Source organism: Podarcis melisellensis, assembly GCF_964234715.1.
Source record: "Podarcis melisellensis genome assembly, chromosome: 14".
NCBI lineage: Eukaryota > Metazoa > Chordata > Lepidosauria > Squamata > Lacertidae > Podarcis > Podarcis melisellensis.
Genome location: NC_138546.1, coordinates 34148729 through 34168842, shown reverse-complemented (window position 1 = coordinate 34168842; position 20114 = coordinate 34148729). Strand labels below are relative to the sequence as shown.

The 20114-nt window shown below is 44.9% G+C and overlaps 1 protein-coding gene across 3 annotated transcripts in view; it reads left to right on the top strand.

Moving 5' to 3' along the window:
* The window catches only part of NTRK3 (neurotrophic receptor tyrosine kinase 3), a 413927-nt gene that overhangs the window by 240033 nt on the left and 153780 nt on the right, over window positions 1-20114 (top strand). For all 3 annotated transcript variants that reach the window (XM_081888512.1, XM_081888511.1, XM_081888513.1), the window contains exon 12: window positions 18492-18680. In XM_081888512.1, coding sequence (XP_081744638.1) covers window positions 18492-18680 — 189 coding nt within the window. The remainder of the gene's footprint in view (window positions 1-18491; window positions 18681-20114) is intronic.

Genomic DNA, 20114 nt, shown 5'->3' with positions numbered 1-20114 from the left:
ATTCAGACCCTGGAGTAACTGTCCTTAATTAAATTTGAATTCCTCCTCCTCTTCAACTCCCTACCTTCCAATCACCCACTTGAATGTTAAATTGTTTACTGAGAGCACAGCATTGTATTCAGAAAGCTTATAAGGGACATACCGGTGAGAGTGGTTTCTCCATTTCTTCTAACAGGAATCCTGGAGAGCTGCTGCCAGTTAGTGTCAACAGCACTAGGCTAGATGGGGCCAGTGGTCTGACTCTGGGTAAGGCTGCTTCTTATGCCCACCCCACCAAGCCACCCTATAGCTCCCAGCAGTGTCCTGCTCCAGATCAGGTTGATCTGCCATATGCAACCCAAGATCTGTCTCTGAAGCAATCTACGGGCAGGGGTAGGTTTTTTGTTTTTAAAAAAACCAATCTTAACATATAGTCGGAAGGGGGTGATGGAAGGAGAACATGCTTCACCTCCTTCTCCTGACATAGATTAGGTGGAGTTCAATCCAGTGGTGTGTTGCTCCTTCTTTCAGCAGCTTCCCAGCATGTAAAGGAAGGCACTTGCGATGGAGCAGGGACTGGCACCACACAGCATCAGATCTTCCTGTTTACCAGCTGCTAAGAGGGGGATCTGATCCTGTGGGGTGTTGCTTCTTCAGAAGAGGCTTCCCTTAACACAGAAGAAGAAGAAGAAGAAGAAGAAGAAGAAGAAGAAGAAGAAGAAGAAGAAGAAGAAGAAGAAGAAGAAGAAGAAGAAGAAGAAGAAGAATAATAATTTGGATTTCTGGTCTAACAACATCTGGAAGAGTAAGAGTAAGAGTTTGAATTTGATATCCTGCTTTATCACTACCCAAAGGAGTCTCAAAGTGGCTATCATTCTCCTTTTCCCTTCCTTCCTCACAACAAATACTCTGTGAGGTGAGTGAGGCTGAGAGACTTCAAAGAAATGTGACTAGCCCAAGGTCACCCAGCAGCTGCATGTGGAGGAGCGGAGACACGAACCCGGTTCCCCAGATTACGGGTCTACCGCTCTTAACCACTACACCACACTGGTTACAAAGGAGCAACAATCAGCACTGTTCAAGGTGTTACAGTTCGTGTATTGTTTCAGGAAGTATGCATTAGGCAGATACACATCAACATCCAGACTGAACCCAAAGTTCTCCCCATCGCTACTTGGCTCTGCTTCTTATTGTTCCTCATTATTGGGATCATTCTACATTTATATTATTCTCTTAGGGGGAAAAAGGTTGCTTTGCTTTTCCATTCACTGTTGCTGCTGCATCTTAGTCCTTAAACCTTTTCCCCAACTCAGAAAGCAGGTGTGAATTTGCCAAAGACAGAAAAGCTTCTGTAATGAGGAACTGCTGAGAAATCCTGCTTGGGGCAGATCCTATTCTCAAAGCACTATGTTTAAACCAGGTGTGGCGTGTGTTTTGCTTTGTTCTTAATCTCGTTTTCAGTTGGCCATCTGATCTTTCAGATAAACTCTCCTGTCTGACCTGTGAATTAACTCAAACTCATATCTGTAAAGTCTCTCTGGTCTCAAAAGGCTGACTGTAAACAAGCTTTGGATACACATTCACATTGCCTACAAGATATTGATGGAGCCTGCACTTTTCTTCAATCAGCAAATACAAACAGGTGGATCAGTAACTTGAAATCCTTGCTGCTTAAGTGCCTCTGAAAGAGCTCTGTCAGTTTCATTTTCTCCCTGTTTCTCATTTTTGCCAATCTTAAGCTCAGATCTCCACATTTTCATGTTTGTGATTTAAAACAAAAATTCCCATGAAAGTTCATCAGCATTTTTGTGCAAATTTCTCCTAATATACACATTTTTGTATGCAACTTTGCCTAATGTATCCACTTTTTATCTCTTTTCTGCCTTTCCATGCTCGAGGTTGCTTGCAACATGAAAAGATTCACATTACAAAAATATAACAGAAACAATAAATAAAAAACACCCCAATAAGTTGTTTTCATATTTTTTGTAATAATGATGTTGTTGATGATGATAATAAATTTTATAAATTTTATTTATGTAAATCCCTTCATGTTGTAAGCCACCTTGAGCAAGAAATTTTTAAAAATCTCAATAAGTATGCAATAAAATTAAGCATTCCCCACATAAATCACAATAAGGTCTAACCATAAAGATGAAAAAAATAAATACCCCAAAAAACCAGCAAAATTTAAAATTTGTCCACAACAGAAACCCCTAAACAATACCCCACCCCAAGAGGCTCTAGGCTTCCTGAGGAGCAGTCCTAAACAGATTGGACAACTGGGCCCAAACTAATAAAATGAATTTCAGTAGAGACATGTGTAAGGCTCTACACAAGCAAGAAGAACCAGCTGCACAAATAGAAGATGGGGGATCCATCTTGCCAGTAGTACATGTATAAAGGATCTAGGAGTCTTAGTAGTTCACAAGCTTAACATGAGTAAACAGTGTGATGCAGCAGGAGCAAAAGAAAAGAAAAGAAAAGAAGTTAATGCTATTCTAGGCTGTATCAACCAAAGTATAGTGTTCTGATCAAGGGAAGTCATAAAGGTAAAGGGTAAAGGGACCCCCAACCATTAGGTCCATTCGTAACCGACTCTGGGGTTGCGGCGTTCATCTTGCTTTATTGGCCAAGGGAGCTTCCGTGTCATGTGGCCAGCATGACTAAGCCACTTCTGGCGAACCAGAGCAGCGCACGGAAACGCAGTTTACCTTCCTTCTGGAGTGGTACCTATTTATCTACTTGCACTTTGACGTGCTTTGAAACTGTTAGGTTGGCAGGAGCAGGGACCGAGCAATGGGAGCTCACCCTGCCACATGGATTCGAAACACTGACCTTCTGATCGGCAAGTCCAAGATGCTCAGTGGTTTAACCCACAGCGCCACCCGCATCCCCAATGGAAGTAATAGTCCCTCTCTATTCTACCTTGGTCAGACAACACCTGGAGTACTGTGTCCAGTTCTGGGCACCACAGTTTAAGGAGGATGTTGACAGGCTGGAGGGTGTCCAGAGGAGGGTGACCAAGAGGAACAGTTGAAGGAGTTGGATATGTTTTGTCTGGAAAAGAGGAGACTGAGAGGAGATATGAGAGCCATCTTCAAATATCTAAAGGGCTGTCACATGTAAGATGGAACAAGCTTGTTTTCTCCTGCTCTGGTGGATAGGACTCAAACCAATGACTTCAAGTTACAAGAAAGGAGATTCAGAAGAACTTTCTGATGGTAAGAGCTGTTCAACAATGGAAAGGACTCCCTTGGGAGGTGGTGGACTCGCCTTCCTTGGAGATTTTTAAGCAAAGGTTGGATGGCCATTTGTCATGGATGCTTTAGTTGAGATTCCTGCTTTGCAGGGGTTGGACTAGATTACTCAGGGGTCGCTTCCATCTCTACAATTCTATGAAACTGGTGTCCGTGTTCCCTACTGACCTCGCCAGGGAGCCAAACACCTGCAGGAATAAGTGCAAACCAAATTGTTTTAGAACGTGAAATCCCAAACCCCGGAAGGAATCAATCATTTTATATTCTGGATCCATGCCCCCTGACTGATGTATCTGAATTACAGATTGGCTGGCAGCGGTGGCATGGTGGAATCCATTTAAATGAATAGCTCTCTAATTTATTAAATGGGTTATATAGGCTGGCAGTACTGGCACTGTATCAAATTCTTGGAGAAGCAGCTGATTTCCTCTCTGCCCCTTCAAGCACCTTCCCCTTTGCTCCTTTGCATTTTTTATTTCCTCTCCTGCAAAATGTATTTGGGGAGGCAGAAGGGATGAGAAGGTAGCTCTCTTGGAAACATGTGCAGGTGCGGGATACTTTGTGAGTCCACACTTGTTCCTCAAATTAGCTCCATTGTAGTATTTTGCTTTAAGGTCCACCTGTGAAGTCTCTCTTCTTTGCCAGTTAGCCGGGGGAAGGAAAAGAATAGGGAACAGCAAATTATTTCTGTTCTTTGGACCAATGCATATTAGAAAGCAAGGAGCCTCTTCAGCCACAGATTGGGATGAGGGAGAGATTGGATTCAGTTTGCATTTAAGGTGAACATACCTAGTTCATGCATTCTGAATATGCATACAACCATCCTTTGGCCTTTGCACTCTCCCAAATTTTGCAATGCAGTTCTCCACCCAAGCCATGTGCAAATAATAATAATAATAATAATAATAATAATTTATACCCAGCTCTTCACGACCAGGATCGGGCTCAGGGTGGCTAACATCAGATATGATACATTAAAAACATAAATTATAACTGGGTTAAAGTATGCATAGAACTGCATCCCTTTAGCGAAAATAACGTAAAAGTGCATTATGTTAGGGAACTGCTTCAAGTCTGTGTCCCTTTTCCACATCCTCAACCAAAAGTCCATTCTATAGCATTTCTTTTTTTAAAAATAAATAAATAAAAATAAAAAATCCACATGGACAAAATTTCACACACACACACACACACACTGCGTTCTAAGTGTGTGTCACACACATATGTTGGAACATACGTTGAAACATTGGGGAATGTGCAAAACCCGAGTCATAACTAAGTTTCAGTTTTCACATATTATGAAATGCCTTGTCCCATGAAGACCTCTCTCTACCTGTCTACCACTAGTTTGTGAATACTGTATTGTTGTTATTGTTATTATTGTAGACTTTTAGATTGCCTTGTAGGTAAGGTTTTATCTGACACTTTTGCATTATCTACTAGCCGGGCATCTCCCGTGTTCCTCTGCTTAACATTGTTTTATTCTGACGCTGTGATTCCAATTATTGTGTGCTGCCCTGAGTGTTGCATACATGTTTGAAGGGTGGGGGTAAAACCACTAATATTAACCTGGGATGTATGGAGGCAGGGATCAGATCAGTTCATATGGGGATTCACAGAGGCTGGGTTCCTCAAGCATACCTACATCCATCTTGTCCAGTTCTCTGCAATGCTTCCATTTTGAAGCTATTTGGAGACATATCACTTGCAATGGTCTGGGCAGAAATCACCCAACCCTTTATGCGTGCACTTTCAGTAATTGTAGTGTGGCTGTTGTGCAGATTTACAGAAGTACGTGAGATTGACAGATGGGGGCATTGTGTTTGCATACAAAAGCCTTATAACAGTGTATGTGGAACAGCAAGTTTAGATACATAAACAATAATTTTAACTGCATTTGCTTAAATTTCAATCAGCCTGCAAACACACATAGGTTCCTCTCCAGAAGCAAATGGGGAGCATAACAAGATAGTTCTCTCTCATAATTCTATGTAAAATATAGCTTTTAACTAGTAATGGGGTGGAAAACTGAGGGTTTTTTTAACATAGAAGAAGCGAAAGAGTAAATTGCCCTTATGTTACAGTTTTCAAGGGCATGAGCTAGATTTTTAAAAATTCTTTCTTTTAAATCCTCCTATGGATTCTGCCTGTTGGATTTCCCCCACCCCTTTTCCATGCATGCCTTTTCATTTGTAATTTTGATGGGAAATTATAAACCAGAGTGGGGACAGGGAAATGAATGCCTGATAATGACAGCTGAATACCGAGCTGTCTTCAGAGTCTCATAAATCAGAAAACTTTCTGTGGTTGGGGGGAGAAGTATGCCCCACAGGAATTAAAGAGTTTCCAGTTACAGGTGGAAGGGGCAAGTCTGTTGGGCTTAAGGGTGTCTCTCCTCGCAAGGAGACTGTCCTGATGTCAGCATTAAGTGATGAGGCTTTAAGATAGCCTTGTCAGGGTAATTGATCTTGAGTCATTGCCTTTCCTGTCAGGGCCGTCTGTCTCCTTACCCACAATCCCCATCACTTTGACAACCTATCAGGAGTATGGGACTTGGCCCAGTTTTGCCTTCATCCAATAGCATTATGAAATTGATACCGACACTTCCATTGGCACTAATTTCTGTAAGATATTGGAGCCAAAGGGCGAGTGATTTACTTCCATGGCAGTTATGACTTCCATGTAGGTCGAGATGGCTGGAGATCAACTGTTGTGGGGCTGAGCAGAAGGGGAAGAGCCATAAAAAGGAGGGTAAGGTACTATTTTCCATAACGTGAGGCCTTTTCAGGAGGAAAAGATGTTTGATGGAATGATAAAGGGAGAGAGGGAGAGGGAGGGAGGTTCCATCTATACTATACGGTATCATAATGTAAACAGTCATGGCTTCTCCCAAAGCATTTGGGGAACTGTAGTTTGTTAAGGGGGCTGAGAGTTGTTAGGAGATCCCTGTTCCAACAGAGGAGCACTTGGATGCATTGCACCGTGACACAACCTTAAGAGTTTGGCTCGATGCCCTGCTCTGTAGCATGATTTGCATAATATTTAATTCCGGAGCTTTGATTTAACTTGCATATGCAATACAATATCTAATCTATACTTTCCCCAGCTCAGGGGCAAGTACACCTTGGCACCCAGAATTAGGCAGAGTTCCTGACACAGCATTGCTGGAGTTGAAATGTGTGTGCCGAACAACCTCTGCTCCAGGGCAGCTTGGTATGTGATCAGAAGCAATGGGGTTTGGTTGAAACGTTTATCAGTTTGTCACAGTCTTGCTCAGTCATGGCTTGGGGCCAAAAGAAGAAGCTATAAATCATGCAAGACTGAAGAGAGGCTGTGTGTGGGTTCGTGTTTTCAGTTCTGAGCACCCACCTCATATTCAGAGGAGCCTCTTGTTTTGACGGTCTGATGGGGAAGGTCAAATGTTGCCCCTCCAGCTTCTGCTGCCTCCTCTCCCCCAATCCAACAATGTCAACCGATTAGCTAGGTCCATGTGCTGCATTGAACTACTGGGTTTGGGAGCCCAAAGTAGCTCAGAAATAATAGTCATGTCTTGGGTGCCTTGGGGGCTGAAATCGGGAGCTCTGGAAGTTGGGCACTTGCTCCTTATTGTGGTACCCCATAGCTGGTCACAGGAAGGGAATTCCTGACATCTCAGTACCAATAGGCTGAAACCTCTCAGCTGCACCTTCCAAGCCCAGACAACAGCTGATCACAAGGAACCAAACACTTTGCATAGCCTTGCAACTATGTCACGAGGTGTGCCATCCCTAAAACTGCATATAGAAAGGAGCCTTATGTGGGGAGCAATGGCTTTCCTCAGGCTCCTAAGTGAGACCAAGGGTGAAAGTGTTCCGTGTTTCCTCCACTGCCTTTTTAAGTGAATCATTATGAATATGCATGCAAACGAACATAGACATTGGAATTAGCAAAGAGTGTCTGTGTGCCAAGGGGCAAGAAGGTCTGGATTAGTTTAGCAGGATTAGCATAGCCAAAGGATTTTCATTTCTGGCTTTGCTCAATGGCCTTTAGCAACTCATTGTTCTATTGTTCTAGGAGATTCTTTCAAAAAAAGGGGGGGAATCACAATCATCTCATTTGAACAATCAAAAGCATGATCAGTAGTACTCTGTATATATGTATCTAGCTATACGGGAGGGAGAGGTCAACGTATCTTCCCATGTTCATGATCAGACAAATGCTCCCTCTGGTATGCGCATGTGCAAATGGAAGAGACAGAGGGAGCTGCAGTATATAAAATACACCTTATGACCACAAGAGATTAGAAAGCTGATATGGTGTTATTCCGATTGATTTTGCTGTTGTATTTATACCTGAAGGTAAAGAGCAGACACACTGGAAATCAATTGGCCCCGTCCTCTGTCCCCACTCCCTCTGCGGCACCGTTTGAATGAAATGCTTATATCATTTTTATGGTGTGTCTCTGATAGAGATGAGTGAGTCAAGAGATTAATAGGCACCACTGAGGTATTTGCCCAGCAACTGCTCATCTCTGGCACCATAAAGCACATGGTTCTAGAGTTCAAGGTGCCCTCGAGGCAGCGGTTTGGGGACTTGGCTGGAAAAGCAGGAGGTGAATTCAGGGCAGAAGGAAGGCAGGAAGCAGAAACCTGATGAGTTGGGCTCTAGGCAGTGCAAACTACCTGAGGGATAATAGGACAGAGTCCTACAGATGATGCTGTTCAATGCATGAAAGTGATGCAACCTGGACTGCAATAAAACTTGGAAATCCAACAAGAGATATTCATAGTAATTACCCTGGAATGGAACGAGTATAATAATTGGTAGATGATTCCACTACAGATTGAGCTGATGAATTCACTAGGGTGACCTAGTCATGCTGCAAGTGAAGGTGCTAGGTGAAAAATTAGGAATTAGTTTAAGGTTAGCTGCCTTAAACTAGGTCAGATTGTGCTTCTATCTCGGTGGGAAGCATTACCTTGAGGGAAAGGGGCTCATGGACCAGTGGTTGGTAGGGCCACAGCCATCACCTACACATGCTTACCTATGCGCTACAGAACCATGTGTGCATACACTTGGGAGGCGGCAATGCTTCTGAATACCAGTTGCTGGAAACCTTAGAAAGGGAGCATGATGCCAGTGGGTACCCCACAGGCATCTGTTTGACCATTGTGAGAACAGGATGAAAGGCTAGACGAACCATTGGTGGGATCCAGCAAGCCCTCCTCATGGCCTAGCTCTCCTATTCATCCATAACCCCACATTCACGCCCTGCTCCTACACACCACTGCAACCATGCAAGTTGCTTGGCTTCCATGCTGTGCAATGAAAAAAGGGGCCCCTTTGGTGGAAGAGACTAAGTGGTGGAGCACATGCTTTGCATGCAAACATTCCCCACCATCTCCAAGCAGGGCTGGGAAAGGATCTCTGCCTGACAGCGGTGTAGCTAGCTGCAAAGGGGAGGCAGTGGCTGCAGGAGTCTGCCTGCCACCTCCCCCTCAGCTGCAGGGTGGCTGGGGGTGGGTGGGTGGACGAGAACCCCACGCTGCCCTTTCGGGTGGTGCAGTGCCTGCAGGTGCCTGAACCACCACGTCACACCCAGGAGAGACGCATGGCTCAGGCGCGCTGCAGGCCCCCTGGTAAGTGCTAACCCCTGGGTGAGTGGTACCCCATCCCCCGCCCCCCACCCCCCGCCCCCTGCCCCCTTAGCTACACTCCTGCTGCCTGAAACTCTGGAGAGCTGTTGTGAGTCTATGCAGGCAGTACTGATCACCACGGACTGTAACTTAGGATAAGGCAACTCCCTGTCCTCTCGCCGCATGAAAACACAACAAACTGCCCCGCGGAGGGAGATTTCTTTTTTTTTTCAATCAGCAGCTTACTTTACTTCCCTGCTGCATGGTGAGAAAGGAGCTCCCTTTGTTTCTGCACAGCATGGAAACTCAGTCGCACTCCCTCTCACCCACTGCTGAACTGTAATTGCTAATCAGCCGAGCAGTGTGCAAGGGCAAGGGATGTATCACAGCCAAGGGAAGCTTATGCCTCCTTCCCACAGACTCCCTACCTCACATGCTTTTCAGCTGATTGGATATCACAGCTCAGCAGCAAGGAAAAGAAGGCCAAGGTGAGAGCAGTGAGGCTTGGGAAGAGACTGATGAGCTAGATAGGGAGAGACCTGCAGGCAGCAACGCCAGAGTCTCAAGCAGGTATCTTTCACACTACTTGCTATCTGATCTTTTGAAACTTGAGATGCCACTGATTAAAGCTGGAACCCCCTGTTTGCTGATCTGTCATAGACCTATTGACCTATGATATGATCCCTGGTATCCAGTGAAAATGATACCTGGCAGCTGCCATGGCTCCATACCATGTGTCTTCAGGTGCAAAGTTCTCCTGTGACAGTGACCCCAAGGAGGAGATTGATAAATTTCTGGATCCTCCCGTGTGAATCAGCTACATCAAATCCTTTTACATCACTCTGCCGCTGGATTCTGTTGAATGGACCACAGTTTCATTGATGGCTCAAGAAAGCCCCAATGAGCTTTCCTCAAGCTGTCCCCACAGCTTAAAATGCCTCCCCTAATGAATAGACAATGGCTGCAAATGAAAACAACCACAACCACAACACTGGCTCTTTAACTGGACAGTTGTAGCACTCACAGTTGGGGTTTCCACCTTGACTATCCAGCCCAGACTATAAAGCTCTACCAGTCGCCCTAGAAATCTGCTGTGTGTTTTCTGCCTCAGCTACAGGACCACCAGCTGTGGTCCTGAACAAGCACCTTGGTCCCTATCCAAGGTCCTGAATGTGCCTTGCCTTGCTTGTCACTGTTTCCAGAACCCTTACGAACCATCAAAGTCCCTTATACTCCGTCTTGATTGCCAATGGCACTTCTGGTGGTTCCCCATTGGCCAGGCTGCTAGGACTGATGGGAGTTGTATTTCATCAACATATGAAGGGCCAAAGGTTCCCCACTCCTGACCTATAGCAAGCTATCTTGTGCTTTGTTCATAGAGATCCTGACATTTTGATATTGGCTGAAATCGTTTCTAAGATTGCAGAGAAACTTATGCACCCTTTGTGTAGCAATGAAGTTCACAGACTCTTGCATTCAGCAACGATGCAATGGTCATATGTCAAACCAGGGTCTGAATTGGCTGTCTAAGCAGCTAAAGGATGCGTAGGGAATAAATCTGGTTAATTTGGATATTTTCAGTTGAACAAATAGAGATCTTTATTATTTAGCCAAAGGCCATAACCAAGTCACACAACGATACACTTTTTAAAATGGTTCATCACTCGAAAATTGATTAAAACAAACAAATAACTTAATCCATTGCAATGTCCAATATCTTTTACAATGGTCATAATAAACTACTGTATAATGCGTACTAGAAAGGAGAAAAGAGGATCTTTTCATTTACACCTTAATTCAGCAACAGAGTTTGACAGTTTCCTACTTGCTGGCATTCTCCCCCAATCTTCATTATTGATTTGCCAATATGGCATTTGATGGGTACACATCTGCCTGCTGGTGCCTGCAAAGTCCCAGTTCCTTTTTCTTCTGAAACTAGGCTGGAAATAAGCATTATATTGTAGCCAACAAATAGGTGGCATTCTGTGCTTGGCTGTGATGAAGAGCCCTTCTCAATTTAGTGAGTTTGCACTACCAGTTGTCCATACTGACACCAGCACTCATCCAGGGGAATCCCAATAGGATATTTTCCAGGGTGGACAGAGAGTGGTTACCTCCATCTTTAGCTCACTGTCTGGCAATCTTCTTATGCCATCTACAACAAAGATACCAAAGGGTGGTAAGAAAATGAGAAAAAAAGAAAGATTAAAGGCACAAGAGACAATGCTAATTTCAACCTGCCTCTCCAAACATGGTAGTTAGTCTCCATTTGGACTGGAGGCTTGTAAGGCAGGAGGCCAGCATTAGATGGAGCCAGAGTCAATGACAAGTGAAGCCAACTAATTCTCATTTTGTCTCCAAAAGCAAAACATTACAAGTGGAACACTGAGACTAAGGAGCAGGAAGCGGACAGGCAGGGTCAACCTCTGGATAGGTTATAAGAAGGAAGACAGACAGGTTTGAGGCTGGTGGAGGAAAGATTGAGAAATGGTGAGGTGATACCCTGTTTGCCCTTATGAACAGCCCCTTCTCACAGCAGAAAAGAGGGAGCAGAAGCAACCATGTTATTGGAGAAGTGTCCTTTTGTACTTGGAAGGGAGGAGGAAAAAAGAGTTGTTGGCCATTCTCCTCCAGTTGAGTCCTTCCAAGAAAGCCATTGGTGTCTCCAGTCAGATCTCTGGCTTTCAGATAAGCAAGTGGAAGCTTGGCTTCTGGCCCAAGTCTGCCAATAAAAATTAAGAAAATGATTTCCCTTTGTTTGCCTGACAGGATGAAGGCTTTTTTATGAGATAGTAAATGCAATCCATCTCTGAGCACAGCCAGATTTTTAATTGTATTTGTTGTGCTTTCACTTACACTATTTTATGAGTTGCAGTTTCTATCCTTGCTGCCTTAGAAAGCTCACCCTTGAGGAATGAGAGAGGGCTTCATTTCAAAACAGCAAAAGGTTGGGATTTAACAAGAGCTGATGGCTGAGTCAAAGGCTTTTTATTTTTGTCAATGAACTATTTGCCTTTTAACCAATGGATAGGTTACTTAGTTGACAGCATGGAAATAATTTTGGACATTTGTGGAAATGCCATATGTATTATTTGTAGATGAGGAGCTAAGCATTGCCATTTGATAAATGGAATTTGCCACTCATTCTCTGAAGGCAAAGCCTTCTGTATCATTTAATTTCCCAGTCTCTATTAGACAAACAGGTTCGGTCCCAGCGCCTGCCAACCTAGCAGTTCGAAAGCACCCCCGGGTGCAAGTAGATAAATAGGGACCGCTTACCAGCGGGAAGGTAAACTGTGTTCCGTGTGCTGCGCTGGATCGCCAGATGCAGCTTGCCACGCTGGTCACGTGACCCAGAAGTGTCTGCGGACAGCGCTGGCTCCCGGCCTATATAGTGAGATGAGCGCACAACCCTAGAGTCTGGCAAGACTGGCCCGTACAGGCAGGGGTACCTCTACCTTTACCTTTTATTAGACAAACACACTGGAACTAAAGAAACCTCCAAAAGATGTGCCCTTAACTCAGAAAACTCTCTGTTAAAATTTGACCTTCTGGAGCAAAGAGACATATAAGAGCCGGGGAAGGCTGGTGGTTAGGAAACAGGCTTGGGGCAAATTATGAAGTGCTAGGAGAAATGGTAGAAATGTTGTATACTGATTTGCTGGAAATATTGTATATGAATTTGCTCCCATTTTGAAGAAAAGCAGCACATACAATTTGGTACATAGCTACAGATATGCACACACATTCATAGATACAAAAGAAGCTGCCTTATACTGAGTCAGATCATTGACTGATCACTGCAGCATTGCCTACACTGACTAGCAGAAGCTCTCCAGGTTTCGAACAGGGGTCTCTCCCCAGATATTGTCAGGCTCAGGGAATCAGATCCCTCCCACAGTGGCAGCCCAGAATCAGAGAAATGATAAAAGTTCTTACCAAGAAATTATTCAATAATTCACAGAGAACGACGAAGAAATGCAGCCTTCATAATACAGTGGTACCTCTGGTTGCAAACGCTTCGGGTTACAAACACTTCAGGTTACAGACTCCGCTAACCCAGAAGTAGTACCTCAGGTTAAGAACTTTATCTCAGGATGAGAACAGAAATTGTGTGCTGGTGGAGCGGCAGCAGCGGGAGGCCCCGTTAGCTAAAGTGGTACCTCAGGTTAAGAACAGTTTCAGGTTAAGAACGGACCTCCAGAACAAATTAAGTTCTTAATCAGAGGTACCACTGTAATGGTGTTGCTCCAAGTAAAGTCCCACCCCCCTACGTCTCCCCTATTCAACATCACTCCTGCATTGGTTGATCTGAGCTTTCTGTCTCTGAGTTCTCTGTTCTACTATCCTCAATGCACGCTGGGTCCTAGGAGTGGGTGGTCAGGAATGCTTTCCAAGGACACTGAGTCTGTCAGCTGTCTCTCCCCTGGTGCTTCTCCTCCTTCCTGCTGTTCCCCTCCCAGTTTCTCCACTCTGCAGCCTCTGAACTATGCCCTTCTGCAAACCACTGTTCTAAATCTATACAGTCCTCCTGTTCTTAGGAGGGGGAGGGCGGCCCCTAACATTCCTCTTCAGTCCAGTCCCTGACAGATGTTTATTTTGGCAATTTATATACCACTGGATTTAGAGTCATCTGTACAGGTGTACAGAAATCTCAAGACAATAGAGCTTAAAAGAGTTAAAACTGAATTTCTATGGAGATGCCAGGGATTGAACCTGGGACCTTCTGCATGCAATGCAGTTGTCCTACCACTGAGCTTTGGCTCCCCCCCAAAAAAATGCTTATAACTGCACTATACTGTAAGTAGGGGTGCTTTAGGATGAGCACTATCATACCACCTTGATGTTTAAGGTTGGAGTGTTAGGTTGGCACATAGGTGGCACAACACTCTCATTTGTTTTTGCCACAAGAGGCTAGGGATAGGGGAACAATTGATTCAGTTTCCATTTAAAGGTGAATCCACCTAATTTCCAAAACAATCTGCAAACCAAAACCCAACCATCCATTGAAATTCACACTTTGCCAAACTTTGCAAATAAGGTCTCCTGCCAGGTGATTTGTAAAAAAAAAAAAAAAAAAATCAAATCCATATGCTACAGTAAAATGTGCATATAAATGTATATATTTGTGGTGGGGGGAGCGAAACAAAATGCATGGTAGCAGGGGAAATTGTGCAACAAAAATGTGTATATTAGGCAAAACTGCTTAGGAAAATGTGCATAGTAGGAGAAATGCTGATGAATTTTCATGATATATTTTTTTTTAATAACAAACTGATGTGGAAATATGGGGAACTGAACTTATGATGGGGGGGGGTGAGAGAAATCAAAACTGACCTATTCCCCCATCCCTCCAAGAGGCTAACACAGCTGTTCCTCTGGAAGGCTGTTCTTTCTGCTGCTAAGTTTTTGGTGTGTGTTGGATCTATATGTTTTTATTGACTTAATCTTGCTGTTTTGAAATGCAAGTTAGACAGGAGAAGGGTGGGGGGAGCCATAGCTTAAATAAATACATAAATAACCTATAGTTCTACCCTGTGGGGTGGAGAGGGAGGGAGAGAGAAAGGCATACAATTTCAGCCAGTGAATTAGAATCTCTGCTTGGCTTTCATTGATCCATGGCATTGATGCAGACACCCAGATCTGCCCCTGGCTGGATGAATGATGCTAAAAATCAGCCAGTGTGATGGAATGGTAAGCAGGGTTACAGAGCACCAGTAGGAGCTCCTTAGAGATGCGTTAGCTAGGGGAGAGGGAAGCGAGTTGTAGGATTGCGTGAGGGCAGCTGATGCTAAAGGAGAGAGTCGGAAAGATTGTCAGAGCACTTGAGGAGTGCGGTGGCGGAGGGGGCTACTGGAGGGAGGCTTTCAGAAACATCTGCTCCCAAGAGGATTCCAACTGTGTGGATCACCTGGATTTGCAGGAGATAGGTGTCAAAAACTGAGACAGAGATTGACACTTCCTGTCAGGGCGCTTGTCAGCTCAGCTGAGTGCAAACTCTCTGGCAATGAGAAGTAGTCCAGCTTAAGCTGTTTCTGATAGTCTTTCATTGTGCTTCTTTGTCAGGTTTGTGTGTGTGTGTTATCTCAGGGATGTGGATCCACAGGCCTGTGAACCAAATGTGGTCTTCCAGCACCCTTTAAATGGCTTCCAGGACTCTGGTTCTGCTCTTTACCTTCCTTTGGTGTTTTCTTTGCCCACAGCTAGAATGTGTCTCCGAACGGAGTCCCACATTGGGCAAAAGATTCCTGCATTTCAAGGAGTTGGACTAGATGACCCTTGTTTCCCCTTCCAACACTACAATTCTATACTCTTTGTGAGAATATAAGAGACAAGGCTACCCACTTTTGACCCAGTCCCATTGACCACTAGATGTGTTGCCCTCCCATCCTCGGACACTGCCTATAAAAGAATGTGGGCCTTGGTATACTAAAGGTTGTCTAACCTAGAGTTATCTAGTTCAATTGTGGGGAACCTTTGGCTCTCCAGATGTTGCTGAATTACAACTTCTATCACCCCTGAGTTGCAACTCCCTTCAGCCACAGTCAGACAGTCTTTGGTTAGTGATACTTGAAGTGGCAGTCCAGCAACATCTGTTGTTGTGGATCCCTCCCATGAACTGGGTTATTCCATTGGGAATGTGGGTTTGGAACATACAGACTCCATATGTCCCAGCTTTTGAGTGTCCTTATCTGCTGGACTGTGGCTGTGATCAGGCCTGGTATGGGTTATCCTCTGGTGCCACAGGACACATAGATAGGGGTGGCCTCTCTGAGTTGGAATTGGGGTTCAAACTGCTACTCATGGTGGGGACCCTGACAAGTGCCTCCAACACCACCAAACTAATACATCTAGTCATCACCTCCATGTACATATCAGAGCCAGACTGTTGCTCTGGGCAGGAGTCCTAACATCCAGTAATCAACAAGAGATATATATAGAGAGAGAGATATATAGATATAGATATATAAACAAAACCTCCCACCCATCCACCCATGAATCTTCCTTCACACTTACCCATCTGTGAACCTTTATCCACCTGCCTGATTACCTTGCAACTACAGTGGCAGAAGGAAGGGGAGTCTCTCTCTAAGTTTTCTAATTCCTGGCACCACTAAGGCAAGCACTACTGATAGTGGAATGGGGTCTGTGTGACAGGTCACCAGCCTTGACTTTTGGATCAGCAGAAGCAAACAAGGTACATTGGGAGGAGTAGGTTGGAGATTTGCAGGTCAGGAGATTGGAGGCGAACATGTCAGTCATGTCGGTGTAAAGGAAGAATTGAGTTCTTCTCTGGCTCAGATTGAAATTTGGGGCATAGAAGAACTCAAGGAGAAGATAATGTACTCCTTGTCTTGGAGGCCGCCTTTAAGAGTCCCATGAAAATGTCAATACAGACTCCCCCTTCATCACAACTCATTGCCTGCTGACGTGATCGGCATTTTGCAAGTCTATAATGAAAGCTTGCTTAGTTTGGAAACAGCTTGTTTCCTCCTTACTTGTGGAGAAAACAGGAGCATCATAAGGATTATCAGTGCAATCTTGCGGCAGGGATCAGTTTCCTCGGCATGCCGTCTGCCATTAACGTCTTTGGTGCTGACTGCAACTTAGGCCAAGAAGCAGTGACAGAACAAAACAACACAAACCTGTCAAACTGAGTTTACAATCTGTGTGTGTGTGTGTGTGTGGAGTAAAGACTTCTTCCTAGCAAGTAAAACACCTGTCAGGGCTGCCGGGAGTCCTGCTAATTACACAGCAACTTTATTATGTCCCACTTGGAAGAACAAACAATACTTGAAGTCTTGAAAAATGAACAGGCTTCCCCCCTCCTTTTTTTTTAATAAATAAAAAAACAGATTAATTCATTCAGAGCGTGCATTCTCTGGATGCTCTCTGAAGCACCAAGAGTCTCGAATGACTTGAAGAATCTCCTCTTTGTTACTCGTGTTCCATAATAAAGTAATTGTGCAATTAGAAATAGATTAGCGACAGGAGAGAGATCTCCCCCCGCCTTCGCTGGCTCAGGTAAAAGACAGGCCTTTTGAATGCATTTGAAGTGTGCTTGCAGCAGCTTTTCCTCATCTTGCATTGACCTTCTGTTAGCCCCTGGCAGCTTCGACAAAACAGAAGAGAAACTTCTCCAGGCGCAGATTTTTCTTCCCTCTGTTGTATGAATAAATTTGCTGCTCTTTGATTAGGACGCTGAGGAGTGTGTCGATTTTTCTTCTACTACTTCTGAGCTCAGTGATAGATTCCTGTGGTTTTTTCCTTACACCATTGGTTGCCAGTGTGGCACCCGCATGCGCCAGTGTTCCTTCCTGCATCCACAAAAGCTCTCAGTAATTATTTTTAAATTGCATTTCATATCCCACCTTTTTATCCAAGCAACTCAAAGTGTCATACATAGTCCCCCCCCCCTCACCGAATACCATAACAATCCTGTGAGGTAGGCTAGGCTTAGAGGCAGTGACTGCTCCAAACCACATGTCTTGGGATGCAAACATTTGACACCCACTCATGTTGGAGAGGTACAAAGAGCTTCTATTTGTGAGCAGGTGTGGTGATGGTGGCTGATGTAGATGCCTTTCCCCCCATTGATGGCATAGCCATTTCCGAACTAGAGAGGAGAGGGGGTTGCGGGCTAACCACTCCTATACTCCACTCGCGGGGGCTGGCCTTTTGCCCCCGCGAGAACAGGGGAATCTCCGGGTGTTCCTGCAACCCTGCCCACCAATCGGCGGGCCGGGGAGGCGTGGCCTAGCCCATTTAAGGCCAGGCACGGCCGGGGACCGCCCTCTTTGCCCCGGTCCAGCTGACCGGTTTTCCCATCCCACCCACCCTTTAGGCTTAGCTAGGTATGACCTTGCTATGGACTCCGGTTGGTCGCCGCAAGGGGCCTGGTAGGAATTTTTCCAACTTGGCGCACTTCCAGCCTTTTGGTTTTTTTGCCTACCTCGTAGCAAACGTCACAACTTCCTCGGTATTGGCGGTTAGGCATTGGCAGGGGTAATTGTTATGCAAATGATGGGGGGAAGGAAGCACCATCACCTTCCCCCAATGAAAAGGGGTAGTCCGGTAGAGGAATCCGGGGGGCGTTGCCTTGTCCGAAACCTAGGGAGGTAAGGGCCTCCGGCACGCCCCCAAGCGGTGACACCCGTGGGATCCTAGTTGGCGTACTTCAACAGAACCCCCACGGCTTGTGGATAACCCTTCCCGGTCTCCATGCCGGGTAGTCGATAGGAGCCAATGCCTAAGGCCAATACCTTTCAATTCTGTAATCAATAAAGTTGTGGCCTTTTTAAGCCCATTAACCTTAAATAATGTGTCCTGTGTCTTTATTTCACATGGGGGAGGGGACTTGCCACACAAAGTGGATTCTAGGGGAAGAGCATGCCTGCTCCACTTTTAAGAAACTTGTATAATCTCTTAAAGGCATTGAGGAAACTGAACCAAATCCATTAGGTCATGGGTTGATAATGCAAGCAAACAGATAGTTCTGAGGTATGCAGAAAACTCATAAAACAGGATGCCGTCCCTTGTAATGACTGGCTCCAAAATGAACCACCCTGAAAGGATATCAGAGAAATGGGGAACATACTCTTCTGTTTTCTTCATGGCTTACTATGTTTGTTTCTAGGTCCTGTGGCTGTGATCAGCGGGGAAGAAGATTCTGCCAGCCCCCTTCATCACATCAATCATGGCATCACCACACCTTCGTCGTTGGACGCTGGCCCGGACACAGTGGTGATTGGCATGACCCGTATCCCTGTCATCGAGAATCCACAGTACTTCCGTCAAGGTCACAATTGCCACAAGCCAGACACATGTAAGTGCGTTTTCAATGTTTGCCTATGTATGATGAGGTGAAGACAGGGTGAGCAAGCCAGGGGGAAGTGAATTGAGGAGTATGAAATGAAGATGCATCAGGGGCAGAGAGGGTGGAGAGTGGGTCTTGTATGGTCCAGAAACCAGAAGTGAATCTTGTGCCCCCAAAATCACAACATACACCATCCACTAATCACTTCCTCTAGACATGACACCAAATTTTGAGAATCTCATTTTCCTTTGAGCATTGTTAAGAAGACTTCCATGAAAAGAGGAAGGTAAATAAAGGATATGGTGCAATGAGAAGCTTCCACCTTTCACTTTCTATAGGCTTCTCCATGGTTGTGGCACCAGGACTGTCCTATTAAACAGCAGACACCGCCTAGAGAGGGGAAAGAGACCATTAGTCAATACATTTCCTGTGCTATGATTGTGCATAGAGATACAAAGGCAAGAAGTGAACCACTGGCGATAGCAAAATTGGTAATGAACGCTTATATACCTGGACAGAGGATGAGGCTTCATATTGTGCTGACAGTGCAGAGAGTCCAAAATAACTTGAAAGAACTAGTTTCTGAAACACTGTTCACAGTTGGCACAGACTCTAATCTTAAAGACTGCTGAAACAAAGAACTGGAGCAGAGTGCCTGTGATCTGCAAGTATTTGAGCAACTTGCAGGTTTCCAGTAGGATGATGCCCATGTTTCACCATTCTGCTTAACACAGAGCTTTTTGAAAGATTGCTCCAGATGTGGCTGAACTACAACTCCTATCACCACTGACTGTGCTGTATAACAGAACAGGAGTCCCCCACCACTTGTAGGGTTGCCTACAGCAACCTATTTTATGTTCGCATTTCTGTTTTCCCTAAATGGGGCTAACTAACATTATCCAGTTTGCAAAGCCCTTTTGTTATTAAACCAGCTGACATGTTCATAGAGACATTACCGAAACATTCTTTGCCAGTGGTTTGCTTCTTGCCCCGTGACTCTTGTGGGATAGCTCCTTTTTTAAATCCCAGTGAACATCGAATTCCTTCCGTTAAAATCAAGAACATCACTGGGAAGTAACTCATCCTTTCCAGTTTGTCGGGGGCCCTTGTAAGAGCATCTAAGGTTGGTTGAGACATATCCTCAGCTCTGTAGATTTTCCAGAATGGCTCCAAACCAAACCATATGAAAGGTACCACCACTTCTTCCCCACCCGTCTCATACGCTTCCCATTCATGCGCTTTGGCATTGTCTATGTTTCCTGCATCTAGTCAGGACTGTGGAAGAAAATGAATCTCACCCTGTTCATGGAGGTGGGGAGTCTCAGAGGTTCAGTGGGAAAGCTCCTTGCCAATGGCTTTTCAGCTGCGCCTTCGCTGTTCTATTAGCTTCAAAGAGTGTGGCTCGGAAAATGCATGCTTAGGATTCTACTAGGATGGAAGATT